Source organism: Anoplolepis gracilipes, chromosome 2, assembly GCF_047496725.1.
Source record: "Anoplolepis gracilipes chromosome 2, ASM4749672v1, whole genome shotgun sequence".
NCBI classification, from domain to species: Eukaryota; Metazoa; Arthropoda; class Insecta; order Hymenoptera; family Formicidae; genus Anoplolepis; species Anoplolepis gracilipes.
This window is the reverse complement of record NC_132971.1, coordinates 11,129,731-11,147,876: the sequence shown is the minus strand read 5'-3', so window position 1 is coordinate 11,147,876 and position 18,146 is coordinate 11,129,731. Positions and strand designations below refer to the sequence as shown.

Sequence of the window (18,146 nt, the reverse complement as noted above, 5' to 3'; positions counted from 1 at the left end):
AGCGATTACTGATGCTCCTAAATTTTCGAGTGCAATAATCGTGGCCATAGATAATAGATTAGCATAGAAATGGTGTGATGATAGGAAGCTTGAATTTCGAACGCGCGCTATCTTAATGGACATGAAATTACGGGGCATGAAAATCAATAGCAATCCGATTTTTGTGCTGAGCACAACGTACCACGTGTTCGTCACGTTCTCGTTTCCCGTGTCAGATTGGCTTGTCGGATTGATTACCGCACGATATCGCAAACGATTTATAGACATGTTTCTTGTCTGCCTGGCATATCCTACCGGCCATAATTTATTTGGCAATTGCATAATTCTCTCTTATATTCTTGAAAATGCGCTGTTTTAGAACATTTGATTAATGGCGATGTTTCGAAGAAATTATGTTTAACCGTTAAAGCTATTATGCATTTTCTTGTAAGAATTTTCGAAAGAGCAATAAAGTTATCTGAATATTTTATTGTATAAAAAAATTGTTTTATCAAAATTTGCAGAATAATTCTGCATAACAACAAAAATAAAAAACGAAAAGTAAAAAAAAATAGGATATTATATAATTAATGTGTCTCGTATATTTTCCTAGGCGTTCTTTTACAAGAAGAGCTTAATTACCGTTTTGGTCGGTTTCACTCTCGGTTAACTCTACTTTTACTTCGACTGACACCGTTTCTTCCTAAAACTACTGGAACTAGAAAGAGACCGAGAATCAATTAAAGTAAGATTAACTAACGGTGGTAAACCATAAATTTCTCATTTTTTTATTTTTTTTCCTCAGCAATATCCTACAATTTAATCATGATAAATTGATTGTAAACGACAAAAAATAAAAGAATAAAAATTACTTTAATTTCAGTTTTAATAGTGACGTTAATTAAAAGTTGAGAAAAACCAGTAACCCAGAATCCTTGAGTTTCTGATTTTTTTCCAGTAAAAAAAATTTCTCAAGTTTTCTCGGATTTTAAAAAGATATAAGATATTCCAAATATTTTTTTTTCTTAATACCAATTAAACTTCTCGTATATATTCACACGGTTGAATTATCCTGATTCCGTCTTTTCCTAGACCAGATATCTCGTACATTTTTTTTTCACAAGATTTTGAATGTCAAGTAACATACACACACATATGCACACATTGTGTTTTGAAATATTTCATATACAAAAGAAACATTACAAAATATTTCATATACAAGAGAAACATGTCACACACAAAAGAGATATCGTTTTGACACATTTTATATATATAAAAAAAAAGTTATTTTAAAAAACGTAGAATTTTTCAAAAGAACAGAAGAAGAAGAACTAATCCCCGTCCGGTATAACATTTCTGTTTCTTTCTCCTTCTACTTCTTAATATTTTATAATAAAAGTTTCCAAAATATATCATAAGTATATATTCTAAAAGTGTCTATGCCTTTATTTCTCGAAATTTGCAGTATCTAACTAGAAATCAACTGTCATTTTCTCTCTTGTATATCGAGTGGTAATCCATTTAGAAGCAGGATGATCGAACGGTTATCGGACGCGCGAGAACGCTGCGCTACCTCTCTCTCTCTCTCTCCCTTCTCTCCTTTACCGAACATTATGGACAAATCAATCCTCCGTTGAATGTTCCACGTTGCTGCTGGCGCGTACGAACGGGAGAGAAACGAGAATGAATATTGACGAGTCCGCGTGCTACGGAAATTGCGCAGCGAAAAAGGAAGCCGACGAACGAACGAACGAACGAACGAACGAACGAACGAGCGAGCGAATGACGCGACAGCGATGAGGCGTATGTATCCGAAGACTATCCGCGAGCGATGACGCGAGAGAGAGAGAGAGAGAGAGAGAGAGAGAGAGAGAGAGAGAGAGAGAGAGAGAGAGAGAGAGAGAGATGAGAGATGAAATTTCTTGCGAGTTATTCGGACGTGAGGGGATATGACGCTACGATAGGCGCATGAATTTTATTTTCCGCCTTGCAATTTTTTCAGCTTATATATGTCGAGACACATATATTTATATGCATGTAGTTTGCGCGCGAAAGCGACCAAGGTAAGAGTGAAACGCGACGGACCTTTTTATTTTCGTACCTTGCTCGTTTATGTATATTTGCGTCAACCAAACGGGGGCCTTCATATATACATTTGAAAATTACACGCAAAGAAATATGTCGTTCTACATAAAAAATTTAATCGGAAAAAGGTTACATACATTTTAACGAATAAATCGGAAAATTAAAAAAAGGAAAAAAGTTTACGATTTTTTTATTACTTTTTATTTTATAGCAGTGAGATCGCGCAAGAGGTGATCAACGCGGATCTGATGTGAATGCACTCATGTGAGCTTGGCATCCAATTTAAAAAATATGTAATAATGTGAAATCACACATATATGTAGAGATATCGCGACATTTTTCCCTCTACATTATTACATCGCGCATTTGCATATATGTATATTCGTATTAATTAGACAGATGAACATTAACACGTAATATCAGTTCCCAAGTTAACATAGATTTCAAAGGGGAAACAGAATATTAAATTTCTATAAATAATATAACGTAGAGTAGAGAACAACATTTATTTAAGAAATTTTGAACCGCACAAAACTGAAGCCCTATAAAAAAGTTGCAGTGTAAATTACGCAGTGTACTGTACGCACAATTATCTACGTGCATTCGATATCAAAACATCGTAATTACGTGAAAACCGATATACCGGAATATTATTTTGTCCATTATTGTTGTTGTGCATTTGCATACGTCTGCATTAATTAGAGAGAACCAAAATATTATTCAGAAATAACGCGAGAAAATAAAAACTCTTCCGATTAACGCGTGAGAATTCAGGTGGAAAATACACAAAATGACCAAGTTTTCGAAAATTCTACGGAGAATAATCCCTATTTCAAATATTCACTTACGAGAGTTTTAATCGCGCCAGAAACAAAAAAAGAAGATACGCAAAGATTAAAGAATAAATCAAAAGATCAAAGTATCTGCGAAAAACTTGGTTTTAAAAAGGCGTTATAACGTGAAACTCATAATAGAGGTATTTTTTTCTGCCACATGTTACACATTTGCATACGTCCGTATTAATTACAGTCGAATGCGTACACGAATATTTTACGAGAGATAAGTCCATTCTTCAATTGGCACAGAGTTTCTCGAATGGAAATTATAAAAAAAAAATTAGCAAAATTTTTTTAAGAATCCACACACATGCTATAATCCGTTTTATTAACAAAAGATTTTTTGATCGCAAAATTAAAATGCACGCAGAAGAGATACTATGTATGTAACTTAAGAGATAAATGTGATTATTTTTTATTCCATTTTTTCCCTATTCTACCCTCTCGTAGTCATCAAATCCTTTGATCTCTTTCTCCCTCTCGCTCTCTCTTTCTCTCTCTGAACTTTTAAAAATTTCCATAAATCGCTCGTAAAGTTTAATTCATTAAAATTTTTTTCTTTTGAATTTTCAATGTTGAGTATCACTTCGTGATTAAAAATATCAATTCAACTATTCTGCTTTTATTTGCTCAGCAACGTCTATGAGGGGAAGAGTACTATATTCTTGTTGCTACAAGACATCCTATACATATACAAGAAATAGCTGTAAGCTCGACGAGCCAACTGCATTAAATTCGCAATACACTGAATACGCCACTGCGTAGCCTGCTTACGCTTACTGGACTTGCATTCATTCGGTGCATCTGCAGCAAGCGAATTGCATGCACTCGATTTTACACACATGTCTGGACTAGTGTCCACAACGGCGTAAATCGATGCATCAACGGGACGTCCACACGTCTCACGAAATAAAAGCTCTCACTGAGCTCTCTCAGTCATTATCGTATTGAGTGTTATGGATCTGAGTGCTAACCTTATGAGATAAATAGAGTTCTCGATATATTTTGAGCCGAGTAAGCTTCATCATGTCCACTCCTTGAGAGACATTGAGAATTATAAAAAAATTATAGAATAGAATGATAGAACAGAAAAATCGCGAATAAAATTGCATATTTGAATATATATTTTATATTTTTTTTGTAAAGAATAAATTATGGAATTATTAAAATTGTTTTATATTGTTGTGCGTACATTAAAATTACAACATTATTTTACATGTACAACCAAGTACTATATTAATAATTATTTAAATGTATTACTGTCATTATTTTACACGTATCTGTAGACCAATAACGTTGATTACTGTGCTTCATAAAAATAAAATTAAAAAAAAATAGAGACAAGTAACTTTTCGTCTATCAATGTAGGTCCTAAAAAAAACTTCAACACTGATCACGAAGTGAGATAAAATAGGTCATTTTGCACCCAGTAGTAAGACTACTCGAAGAACTAGAGTTTGCGGTAAAGAAGACGTAAGAGAGTTTCTAGGTTGGTCGGAAAATCGCAAGAGAGGATCGCGTCGATCTTTTTCCATCTTCGTGATTTCTCTCTCTCTTTCTCTCTCTCTCTCTCTCCTGTTACTTCTCGTTTCCGATCCTCCCTCTTTTGTACCGTATTTTGCCGCGTATCCCTTCAATCCTCCGTGGGAATACATCTCCGGCGGATTTTTATCTCTCGTCGCGGAAAAAGGCGATGGATAGGTACAACCGTAAACGCGCACACTATTGTGGACATGTGGTATCTGCCGAATGTCGACGAAGCACGACATGACAAGCGATATCGGACGATTCGAAAAAAAGTATATAGTTATAAAAAAAAGAGCAGAAGCAGATAGCGGTGAAATTTTATGATTTTTTTGAGCAAATGTTGTAGATATGCTGACACAAATTTGGATTACTTGTCAAAACGTCATTAAATATCTTTTATTAAATTACGTAGCGTCATTTTTACATATGCTGTATACAAAAATAAAATAAATAAATAAAACGAAATATTCAAAAAGATAAATTATTCTAAGCAAGTTGTATTATAATTTCTTTCTCTGTTGTATTAATATATATTAATCTTTTACTAAAATTTTATTCCAATATTTTCTTTTTTTTTCTCTTTTTCTATGCTAGAAAAAAGGAAAATAGGTTAATTCATAAGCTTCGTAAATGATGTTACAAATCGATAGCTAGGCATACATTGATCGATACATTGATCACGAATTACGGGAGAAAAGCAGCATGCGATCCACTTCCGGAAACAGGCATTTGCACTTAGGCCTCTCTTGCGGTTCTTCCGTCTCTTCAGCCTAGTTGTATTATGTCGCGTCACATATTGTGTGCTGTAAACGTCGTTCGCGAAATCCACTTGATGGCAAACGGATCGGATACGCGTACTCATCCGAATAATACAGACAGTCTCAAAGGATTAGTACACAAGCAAACGTAAGATGAAGAGTGACATCAAGCATACAGAAAAAGATATTATTCGATACAGACAATTCAATCAATTTCCATAAATAGTCGATACAGTTGACACTGACTATTAATTAACCAAAGTAAAATCTGCTGAAATTTATCTTTTATTAAAAATTAAATTAAAAGAAGATCGATTCGAATTAAATCCTTAATTTATAACTAGGTATTTAACTAATCTTTAGAAAGTTCAAATGATAATGAGATATATTAAATAATTTATATTGTAACGTAAGTAAAAAATTATTTAAGCTAAAATAACAAAGGATATTAACACTCCGATTTTCTATATATATTAACTTTTTCGAAAACGAAAAATTTGCATGAAAGAAGATTGTATTTTCTGCTTATATTCCTTCGTGCACAATCATTTTCTTGGTTATATTATCCTGTAATATAACACCGAAAGAGATATATGCCAGACATCACGTGTATAACGCAGCAGTCAAAGTGTCAAAGAGTTAATGCCGTCGAAGATTACCGCGGACGTGTTCAGCAGTGAAATTAGCATACACGATCGAATCAGCAGTACGCTGTCGTCGTTGACCGATTGTGAGCGCAATAGGGGCGTATATGCCTTTGATGTTAGCGCTGACGTTTAACGCATACCGAGGAGAATGCGAAAACGATACTCGCGTGACGCGCTCGGATTCGCATCCGCCCATCAATAAGCTGTAGGTACTTGTATGCATTATGGAATTTCCGTATCTACGGAGATAGTGAGGATATATAGGTATCTAGATAGATGGAACGACGCTGCCATAATACTATAAGCCTACACGAGAAACACTGCTCACGAAGAAAGAGACATATCGTTAAAATTCACCATCAGGCTTAACATAAACACGTGTTTCTTTAGTCTCTTCTGTCAATTATTTCGAACTCATCTCTCGTTTTACGAGACATTAGATTAATTGGAAAAAAATTCCAATTATTAGTTAATTAAAAATTAATCTACTAATTGATTAATAAATTAATGAAAATTGAATTATTATGTATGCTTCTATTGTCGACAAATCAATTAATCAAAACTGATGGAAAATATATTATAATGCAATTCGAAATTTCTTTTGTATTTTATCAATTTTCATTAGGCCATAATTGTAATATAAAAAAGAAAAATCATAATTGTTTGTAAAATATATTTCGAATTAATATTAATTATTAAATAAATAATGATTTTTGAAAATTAGATAACTGCATTCAATTTTGTTATAAAAAAAGTAAATTACATATATTGCTAAAAATTATATTATTAATAAAAAAATTTGCATATTCCCTAAAGATGAGATATCTGCTCGCATAAATGAATTAAGCAAATATAGTTTTAAACATTTAGACATTTGCATTTTTCGAATAGTGCAATTGTTATAAAAGACAATTTATATATGTATCTCCCAACTGTAATTGCAACGTCCATTTGCAACGTGCTAATGGATACATTCCATCGTGGTCGAACATGGATCAAAATTGCAATCACAGAACATTCAAATAACTTGAGATATGCTGTTTGAGAGATAAACCGCTAGCAAATTCTGACGCGCGTTGTAAGGTATTAGTTGGAATAATCAGACTTATAAGACTATTATTTAACGTAAGTAATAACATAACAATTCCTGTTTAAATAATTTATGGTAATCCTTGGTCAGGAATTAGCCGTCAAATGTTTTCAAACTATTCAATTTTTAAATATATCAATATACATATTATAAAAATTATTTAAAATTAAATCAAATAATATATTATTCAGATAATATATAATATTAATAATAAAAACTAATTTTAAATAATTTTTATCATATGTATATTGATATATTTAAAAATTTAATAGAATATATGTTATTTGTTCTAAAATTGTAGCAAAAAGATACTCTATATAAAGTTAAAAAAGATATTAAATATTACATTATATTGCATTGTATTGAGTTTAATAAATATCAATAAAATACGTAAAATTGTGAATAGTAACACATTTTGTTAATTTTTTATGTAACATCTATTTGCACCAAATTAACCAATAATATTTGGTTTACTTCTCAATATAGTAATTTAATAGCGTATTATTTTATTGTTTTATTGCTGATCATATATTAATATAAATTAATATAGATTGTTATCTAAAACTAGGGTATGTACTGAATAAACAAGGAATATTAATCGTAATGCGTTCGATTCACGTTCAATCCGACTCGCTCGTGATGTAATCGATCAAAATATGTTTCATATAAATTTAATTTCACATTTCTCTGTTCGTTACTCGGTTGCTCTTAGCGAATAACCACCTTAATACCCGCACATTATAGAATTACAACTCATACGTGTTTAGTCAGCGGTTTACCTCAACGTTTCCTATTCTCGCGAGAAAGCTCAACACGCAAAAACGCTCTCTATATGCAGATTCTACAGAGAATACTTTCCTTAATTAAGGAGCAATATTGAATATAAGCGTGTCAGCATTATTAAATGGTTTCTCTATTCCTCGTATTTCGTTAACGTATTCGAACGGATTCAGTCATTTGGAAAAAGAAATCGAAAGAAAGGTCAGGATCCCTCCTCCATTCAGATCCGCCTCCATTACGTTATCGAGATAAATGAGAAAGAGAAAGAGAAAGAGAGAGGATGAATGACGAATATCATTAAAAACGTATTTGCTTATCTTGTAGGTGCGGTAACAGCCGTTGCTTACCTCACGCGATCGTCATGATTCTGCGGTTTTTTTTCTTTTACGATCGCAAGTAATAGGAGTCTCAGATTCCTATCATATCTTTTATTTGCCTAATGTAAAACTCGGATACTCTAAAAACATATAATGAGAGATGTTTTTTTTTTTTTTTTTATTTGAACAATTCTTGCGAGAAAAATTTTAATGTGTAATATTTTCAGCTTAATAATAAAAATACAATGAATAAATCATTAAAAAAGCTGACATAAAATGAAAATCTGATATAAATCAATTCCTTAATATATATGTATACATATAGTATTGGAGAATAATTCTCATTGTCAGTTATATACAAAATATGATTCATCGTTAAAATATTATTAATTCGCGGTGATTTTAAATCATTTTCATTTCTATATTTGTAAATATTATTCCGTATAATTTTTAAAGTCGCAGTTTATTATTAGTATTTTATATTATTGAAAAATTTTAAATATTTCTTCATTATTATTTAAATATTATTTTAGGAATGGCAATATATTTTTTTATTTTGTATTATTTTGTATTTTATTTTGTTATTTTATATTTATTTTGTTAAATATTATTTTCCAACTGATTATTTGTAATGAGAAAAGATATTGTTACATTGGAAATATTAAATATAATTCTGTATTTTGCCCGGTTTTATAATAAAGTAATCAAATTTTTTATATCATTAAATATATTTTTCTTCCATTTTTGCCGCTGGGATTACATGGAAAATATATGCTAATTAAATAATATCCCATTTAAGGAATATCTCCTAATTCCTACTAATAAAGTCAATCTTGTACACCAAAATTCTCCAGCGGTTAACCCGTCGACTATACACATCTAATCCCTAAAGGCAAAGCAGTGGTTATGCCAAGCGCATCTCCTTTGACTACGAAACTATGAAGATGTTACTAGTTGTATATTCAGATTTGTGTCCAACATTTCAGTACTTCGTGTCGTAATAGCTAAAGATAGAACGAGATAAAACGCATTCGCCTTTATCTTGCTTCAATGCATTTGATCGAAACATCGTGCAAAATTTAAAAGTGTCAAGAAAGTTAGATACGATGCATACAGATCTTATCGATAAAGTGCAACTGTCGGCACTTCACAGATATATGATCAAAGGATGCATCATACATGCACTTCTCTCTCTCTCTCTCTCTCTCTCTCTCTCTCTCTCTCTCTCTCTCTCTCTCTCTCTCTCTCTCTCTCTCTCTCTCTCTCTCTCTCTCTCTCTCTCTCTCTCTCTCTTCGAGAAAATTTTTCATATTTCAAATCGTATATTCTGTTCGATGTAATTAAAGCCGTATCATTAAAAAAGACATTTTGTAAATTCAACTTTTGAACTTCTACAAAATTAGTATCACATAAATTTTCAGAATTTTAGTTTAATTATAAAATTCTGGCTTTTACTAAAAAAAATTTTAATGTCCTTAAAACATTTCAAAAAGAATTTGGCGATTAATATATTGTAAAATATAAAGGATTTTCAAGAATAAATGTCAAATTTTTTAAAGAAATTAAGCCACGTAAACTATGTTCGATAATTACAATAAATGTCGAATGTTTCGACTTTTGAAAATGCAATATATATTTTTGCAATTTTCCTAATAAAGTATGACACGAAATAATTTGGTCCGGTATTTGCAGATGAAACGTATCCAAATCTCATTTAAGCGAACTAACGAAACAAATGGAACGCGAGATACGTACAATTTATGGCGACGATGCATTGTGTCCCGATATGTATATACGCGCGACGCAGATAAATCCGCTAATTAATACCATGCTGTTAATTGCAATCCGTCTGTCCAATGAGAAAGCATAAAACGGCCTGTGCCGTGAAATATGTCGATTAATATCGATTACATTCGTGTCGATTACGACACGTGGTTGATACCATAAAATCGTACGAGGTGATAACGAGATCTAATTCTGTCGTGTATTGCATAATGAATAGCGAGTAACGAGCAACGAGCAACAACTGCTGTCACCTGTCTACTCTTTGAGAATGCTATCATGTCTCTCATGAAATGAACACATTTATATTTCACACATATATAGAGTAAAAATAAATGATTTTTTAAATTATTTTATTAATTAATGTATGTTAATGTATCTGGTAATCTTGTAATTAAAGTAATTATTAATCAATTATTTTTATCAAATTTTCAACAAGGATTAATTATTTTATAAGACAAAATGTAATTGTCAAATATGCTGGATATTTGTAGTGTTAAAAATGCGTAAAAAATTAAGTCTTAAAACTACAATGAATATGATAAATATATCAGTAATGTGTTATATTGTTTATTAATTAATACATTGGACGAATTGCTAACTATGTTTGGAAATTCCGCGATTAAATGTTTAAATGTTTCGATTGGTTACATCTTGTAGCTATATCATTTACATCTCACAATTACATAAATCGCATTATAAGCATGATAAATAGAATGCGATAAAATGTACGAAAGTAAATCTGTACTGCTGGAATATTTGACAGAAAGTGCTTTTTCTGACAACCGTTCTTTATTATTGTTTGTAAATGATGTGCAAACTAACTCTCTAACTTCTAGTTCTTAGGAATATGTTCTAAAAATGTAAATTCAGAGGTTCTAGTTTTTAAAACTGTGGCAGAGCTGTCGTGAGAAAGAAATCTAATAACAACATAGCGCACACGCCTAGAAATCTCTTTTTTGTATTTAAAACATTTTCCCTTTCGTGACACGCAATTCAGCACATACATGCAGAGTTCGAATGGAAACGTATGAAAAGCGACGGAACGGAAAAGTTTAATATAAACTTTCCACAATCCATTAAAATTAAAAAGCTCGTTAACTTTTAACGAAGGAGAAATTACTGTGGAATTTTGATGTACAAGGTTGAGGAATTAATAGATTGGCAAGTATATTACATACTTGAGTTATCACGTATCTCTATTCCAATACGTTCGTTAATCTTTTTTTAATTAATTGCAAACTCAAATCTAAAATTTAAAGTTCCTTGATTTAGAAAACAAAATAAATTAGGAAAAAGTTACTCCTTTTAGATAAAGTAGAATAGAAAAATTGCTTAAACCTATTATCGTTCGCACGATTTTTAGTAGACAGTAGATTTAGTAGACTTTAAATTTTTTCAAGTGGAAAAGGATAATCAAATATTTCCGGTTTCGCAAAGTTGTGCGAGCAGACAGTTGCATTTCATTGGACGCACTCTGTCTCTACAAAACGCGTACATAGTATATTTATACCCCGCGTTTCCGTCCGCGTTTAGCAAGTCGTTACGCTGAATTTATACAAACTGCATGTTGCATGCTGTTCCGTCGGTAACGTTTCGAGTGTGTCGCCTCTCACGAATTACGGAGGACGAGAACGTATGTAGATCGCGTGAAATCGCGCGATCAAGTCTAATTTACCGAAGCGTTTTCCTCGCAATATCTCATTACGAATCAATTAACGCTAAATAATAAATTATCTGTTGTTTTTGTTTTTTTTTCATTTTCCATACCGATCATGTTTTCCCTTATTTTTTCCTCTTTCTTACTACTATCTCCTTTCTCCTCTCATCTCTCTATCTCTCTCTATACTGGATATTAACCCGGTAGCCTACTTCTCCCGACCGTCGACAGCCCGAAGGCTTTCGAAAATACTTGGCGCGGCTGTTCTCGACATGGCTTTGACGTGAGGCGCCAAAAAATAGCCACGATAACCGTCTTAAAAGAATATTGTCCTCCATCGTCGGATATTGTAAAATTTATGTGAGATAATAGGTATATAAAAAAAAAAAAACAAAGCATCACGTAGACGTAAATAATTTGCAGATGGATTAAAGCACACATAAATAAAATAATAATAAGAATCTCTTTCTCTCCCTCGTTATCTTTATTTCTCTTTCTACGGAGAAAAGTGCATTTTATTTACTCACCACGTCGGCAACGTTGCCGGAGCCCTCCCTCATGCCATCCCTGTCCGTGTGTCCTCCTGAAAGATAACACATTTTTTATCTATAAAGTTGTTTCGTACTCTGCAAAATTAAATACCTACTCTATTTCACAGAAATGCAGTTCTTTTAATTAGTTGAAATTTATACGGTTTTTTTTTTTTACAGCATGCTTAAGAGTTATATGCTGCAATAACTGTGTTACTTCAGAACCGACTTTGATGAAATTCGAAATAAGGTAGAAATCGTTTTAAATTTTAAATTCTGAGACATAGAGACAAAAAATTGCAGTGAAGAAAGAATAAAGAAAAGATTTGTTATCACTCAACTCATGTACGGCACAAATCGTCTAACATTTTGTCAAATTGTCCGAACAGACAATAAGCGACAATCGAGAAGAGATGTCGATTGAAATTGCGAAACGATCGAATCCGTAAAAACTTTTCCATCAAATTCCTGCCATAAATCATCTACAGCGATCGTTGAAACGGAAAATTCCATTTGTACATTTCTTACATCTTTCGAATGTAAATACATCTAAGAGACAAAATATAAATAAATTCAGCAAGCGCAGTACAGTCGGACGGGGAATAATAAGTCTGCTGCTTTTTAAGCTGCATGCACTTACGCTTTTTTGCATTTAAAATGAGACAAAAATGAGACAAAACTTAAAGTGAAAAAAGAGAAAAGAAAAGAAATTAAATTAAATAAATAGAAAAATCAGCAATATATAGGAAATTTCAAATGAAAAGAACAAACATCACTCACTCAGTACACAAATAAATACGTGTGTATCATTGTTAGCTTAAATTACATGTAAAAAGATGCTTCTAAATTATTGTAAAATTAGCGATCAAAAAATTAGGAGGCTTTTTTTCGCGAATAATTTTTATTCCTAATTACTCTATGTATTTTCTTGCAATATAAATATATAATAATATCGATTTAAAAAATAATGTATCATTAACTAATGTATTTTGCACAGATAAATATATTTGAAAACATTGAATGATAAATACATGATATGTATATCAATATATTTTCTTTCTGTTCTTTATTTTGTATCCTAAAAGTTTTTCCCCGTTTATTATTTAAATAAATAGAAATAAATATTATCTTGCAATGTATATCGATATAAAAAATAATGTTAATTAATTTATAGTTTCTGCACAGATAAGCACACAAACAATAAATTTAAAAAATTTATAGTTTGTGCATAAATAAGTACATATAATATAAAATAATTGAATCTGTTATTGAGTCTGGTACTGGAATCGATATATCCGTATAAAAGAATTGCCAACAAGCACGCGAGCTAACTTTTCTGCGATTTATTCGCGAAGGAAGGGGACTTCTCGTGCGACGGAATCGCGTGTATTCTAGCTACTACGCCGCTTTCTCGGGAAAGTGCACTAACTGGAGAGCGTACGCGGTGGCGAAATCGTTCGAATCGGTGACTCCTTGCGATGCTTTAAACTAGCCACCACTAGCGTGTTTAACAGGATCAACGCTGTCTGCCATTAGTAACTATCGGTTTAGAACCAAGTTCGTGAAGGCTTACTATGAACTTGGGATGTTATCCAACACGCTCTTATCACGAACGTTGAAAAGACGTGAAAATCACCCGTCAATATATAGTCTGGCATCGAGATATTCGTTTAAAATTAGAGTCTGAAAGAGAGAAAATCATACAGAATATTTATATTTTATTTATACTTTATTTATTTTATATTTTTCAATGTTTCTCTGCGAAATACAAACTTAAATATAAACGAAATTACATCAATCATGGAAATACGAATTCACTGAAACTACGATATGGTTTCGATTACAGGGAAAACGTATATTCCACAGAAAAAAAAAAAAAATGCGTGATCGAATTATTCGAACGGAATCAATGGCAGAACCGTTTGATCGATTAGTGATGCTCGACCGCTCGAATATCAGGACATTAAAAACAATTCGAGCGTAAAATAAATCGTTCGTTTCACGGGTACAAGTGACTAGGTTTTGTTTGTTTTCTTCTCTCGCAGAACATTACCTAACATTATTTCAGCTAATTTCAGATACGCGCATCCCGAGAAGAAAGGACGCGGATTATTTAGCGAGGGATCCTTTCGACAGAATACCAATACTTTCCATCTCTGTTTAAAAATGTCACTCACCTTTTTTACGAATTGGCAAAATCTTGGCGATCCTCGACGCGCCCGCGTAATCCAGATCTCGATCGAGGACTGCCTTTCCGTCGTCGTTTCGATATTCCGTTTTCCACGCTCGCGGACACCGATCCTTTCCGCTCTCCTTTTCCCGAGAAAAAGAGAGAGAAAGAGAAAGAAAGAGAGAGAGAGAGAGAGAGAGAGAAATCGCTCTTTCTCTCCCACCGACACGCGATTCTAACCTCGCACTATACACACTTAGTTAACACAAGCACAGGTACGTGACTCACCCAACACAGATGCGAACGGAAATTTCTGTGGATTCTCGTGACCTGTCAAATTCCCGGTGAATTTTCAGTCACCTTATTGTTAGGCACAAAAGAATTTGCATTAATCTCGGTCAATTCCTCCGTTTGTAAACTCGTGCTACTGAAAACAATGACTTGGATGAAGACACTATTATTTCATTTCACTCGCGTTATTTACCTATAATATAGTCATTATCAAACACGGTTTCAAATTTCGACGAATCTCGGCGAATTCTCGAATCCTTCGCCGCTAGATACGGAAAAATATATACTTCGCCACGAAACAACATCGGGATGACTTTCGCGGCAGGATACCGTCCCGCTGAAGAGAGAGAGAGAGAGAAATTTCCGAAATCACAGCGATCCGCTCCGAGTTTCAACAAAGAGAGACGAGGCGAGCGTATATAACTTACACTCTCCCCTCTCGCTTCCGCTCTCGTTTCTGTCCCGCTTCTACGCGTATTGTTAGGTTTACCTGTCAACTCCGGCGAATTCGAACTTTCGCGCATTCGCGCACGAGCTCGCGCAAAGCCAAAGAGAGAGAGAGAGAGAGAGACGCCCTCCGATCTCCGATACGCGTACGTATGTCGCGGCGACAACTGTTCGCGGCGGATTCTCCGTCCATCCGTCCGTCCGTCCGACCGACGCGACTCGACTCGACCGGGACGAGACGAGAGACGACGGAAGACGAGAGGAGAGACGCGACTCGACCGGACGGCTTTCTCAAAATCGTCCATACGGCGGCCGCGAACGCGATTCTCTCGCGGTTATTACGGGCGAGAGAGAGAAAGAGAGAGAGAGAAGAACGAAAGAAAGCGTCTCGGGGGACGTGTACGTGTACATATATAGATATATATATATACACACACACACACACACATAAATACATATATACGACTTTTCAAAAATACCACGCACCGACCAATCGGCGTATTATATACGGCGGGATTCGGCCGCGATATGAGAGAGAAAGAGAGAGAGAAAGACGGCAGGATGAAAGGAGAAGAAAGACGGAGCCGTTACGCGCGCGCGCGCCTACCCGTGATACACGAGTACATTAATATATACACGTATACGTATCTGTACACAACACATTCACTCACTCATAATACAAACACAATATATATATATATATATATATATACACACGCACACACGAGCCAGGAGCCAGTGCGCATTTTCGCGGCGAAGGCGCTGCCGCGCTCGCGCACACAGACTCACGAGTGACGCGCGAGCGCACGCGATCGTGTCAACCGCCGCGACGACGCGTCCTCGCTCGCGTTCGCGCACTCTTCACCGGTGTCTCGATCTCCGCAGAATCGTCACGCGCACGCACCTTCCAGCCGCATCGGGTTCGGGTTCGGGGGGCGGGGAGGGTTTACTTTACGAACGTTTGGCCGGCGACGTAAGCGGTAATTTCAGACCCTCAACGTTCGATTTGAACGTCGGTGACGTGAAGCACAACCGACCGTCCGACCGGCCGAGGTAACTTAAACTGAACGCCAGCGCGCCTACGGTAAATGAGATTAAGCCTTCGTGCCGGCGGAGCCGCGACCGTCGGCCAATCCGCGTCAAGCTTTAAGCCGGCCGGCCAATCGACGCGAGGCCTAACCTGGCGAACGGTTACCCCAGGTGCAGTCAGTAAGGCGCCATTGCGTTGGCACGTTACCTGCTTGGACGGGGGGGGGGGAGAACGGAGTACCCGCAACCGACGAAGAGAGAGGGAAAGAGGGGGGGAGAGAGAGAGAGAGAGAGAAAGACAAAGAATGTTTGGAGAAAAGACTGAATTATGTGCGTCGAATCGTATCGAGTACGGCGGTCCTTTCTCTCGCCGATTTTTCGCGACGATAGAAGGTGCCAAAGATATCTGACGACGTTCGACTACGAGGAAGCGCTTGTAGATTTTTTTCGATCGTCCTAGACGTCGATATCCGATCGACGTGGGTGTTCCGCTTCCTTCGCGTACACATATATATATACACATACATATATATATACGCGCGCGTACATATACACATGCAGATATATACGTGGACCGTTTCTCTTTTAAACGCGCTCGGTATTTAATCTGACAATACAGTGGGGGAAAATAGAGGATGAATAAGAGCAGATTGCGTGAAAGTAGATGTAATAATAAAAAAAAAGCTGAAAACAAAACAAATATATTTTATATATGAAATTAAATCAGCCAACACAATACTAAATATAATTATAAGTGAGATGTTATGTTTGTATATAATTATTATTTTAAAAAATATATAATAAATATATCATAATATAAAATAAATATATAATATCTTATACAATAAATTATATATAATATTAATGTTTTTTTTTAAACATTTCGGTAATGATAAGAATAATTGATAAAATAATTAATTATTTTGCAAAATAATAAATGGATATACAAAATGGATCAAGAGTCTAATCATTCGATATTTGAATATGTAATCGTTAGTAATATGAAAATGTACTGTTAATTATTAATTAAATTTATACTGAAAAAGACTACTACATATGACGAAACGTGGTGAATAAATATTACTTAATAATTAAATATTAATTCAACAGCATTGGTCGTTTGCCGCTTATTCTATCCGCGTCATACTCACTCACCGCATTCCAATTAATTTGACAAACTTGATAGAAAAAAATAAAGGGAGATATATATATATATATATATATATATATATATATATATATATATATATATATATAAAACTTACATTTATCATTTTACTAATAATGAAATTTCAATTTGTTCCGCGAAACAAGAGAAATACCAATCGTTTAATACATTATATATTTAAATCGATAATGAAAACAAAGCTCTAGATATATATCTGCAATGCAGTAACGGCAAAGATCGCGTATTAATAAAAGTCATATAAAAAAGAAAAAAGTAGACTGAAAAACGGATACGGATATAATAAATCGCATACTGGCTACCGTTAGTGAATTACCCGCGAGAAAGGAAGTCGGGATGAAAAGGCTTCATTTGCATCCTTCACCATCTTGTGATATCCATTAAAGAGATAAGATTGAAACGATTTAGCGCGGACTAGTAAGAAATTTATTATATTTAAGACAAGACTCTCGCGTGCGAAATGTAAAATGAGACAGACTTAAAAGATATGCCGAGCAGAGCTCGTCTCTCGCGATTAATCGTCGACTATACGAAGCCCGTATTTTGTACGCGAGATTGCACGTGTGTTTCTTTTGTATTTGCAGAATGATCAGAATATTATCCCTTATATACGAGCGACTGGAGGTGTCGGGAAAGAGAGACAGATTATATTCGTTTAAGAAGTTGCGAGGTAAGATTGCCGTTAGATCGACGACGTATTTCCCGCAAACGCGATCGATCTTAAGTTTCACGGCTCGACGCGTCGTAATTCGTTTCTTCGCGGTCGTACTTTCGTAAATTTGATTCTGAAATCTGCTCTTTACGCTGATTCTCCCGCGACCGTTCAATCAACCCTTATTCGGACGCGCGCGAATTTATTGAACTCCGGTAGCCACTATTCATTGATTAGAATCTAACGGGAGGAAGAATGACATACAAATGTCAAGCTCGCATTCAGAGAAAGAGACTCCTCTTATCGAATAGATTATTGTGAATGTATAACAATTACAACGTGACAAATAATTGAAGACTCGTCTCGTGACATTCGTTTAT

The 18,146-nt window shown here is 34.5% G+C and overlaps 1 protein-coding gene across 8 annotated transcripts in view; it reads right to left on the bottom strand.

Annotated features, from left to right (window-relative positions):
- The window catches only part of LOC140663073 (uncharacterized), a 64,506-nt gene extending 48,532 nt beyond the window's left edge, over positions 1-15,974 (bottom strand). Inside the window, exons 1-3 of one of the 8 annotated variants that reach the window (XM_072886946.1) lie at positions 15,617-15,974; positions 14,169-14,585; positions 11,989-12,044 (exon numbers count right to left, since the gene is read on the bottom strand). In XM_072886946.1, the coding sequence (XP_072743047.1) occupies positions 11,989-12,021 (33 nt within the window). In that variant the 5' untranslated portion in view covers positions 12,022-12,044; positions 14,169-14,585; positions 15,617-15,974. Of the gene's footprint in view, positions 1-11,988; positions 12,045-14,168; positions 14,790-15,616 lie in introns of those variants that run through there. The other 7 variants (XM_072886945.1, XM_072886947.1, XM_072886949.1 and 4 more) reach the window with 7 other exon arrangements.
- Between the last annotated feature and the right edge of the window lie 2,172 nt (positions 15,975-18,146).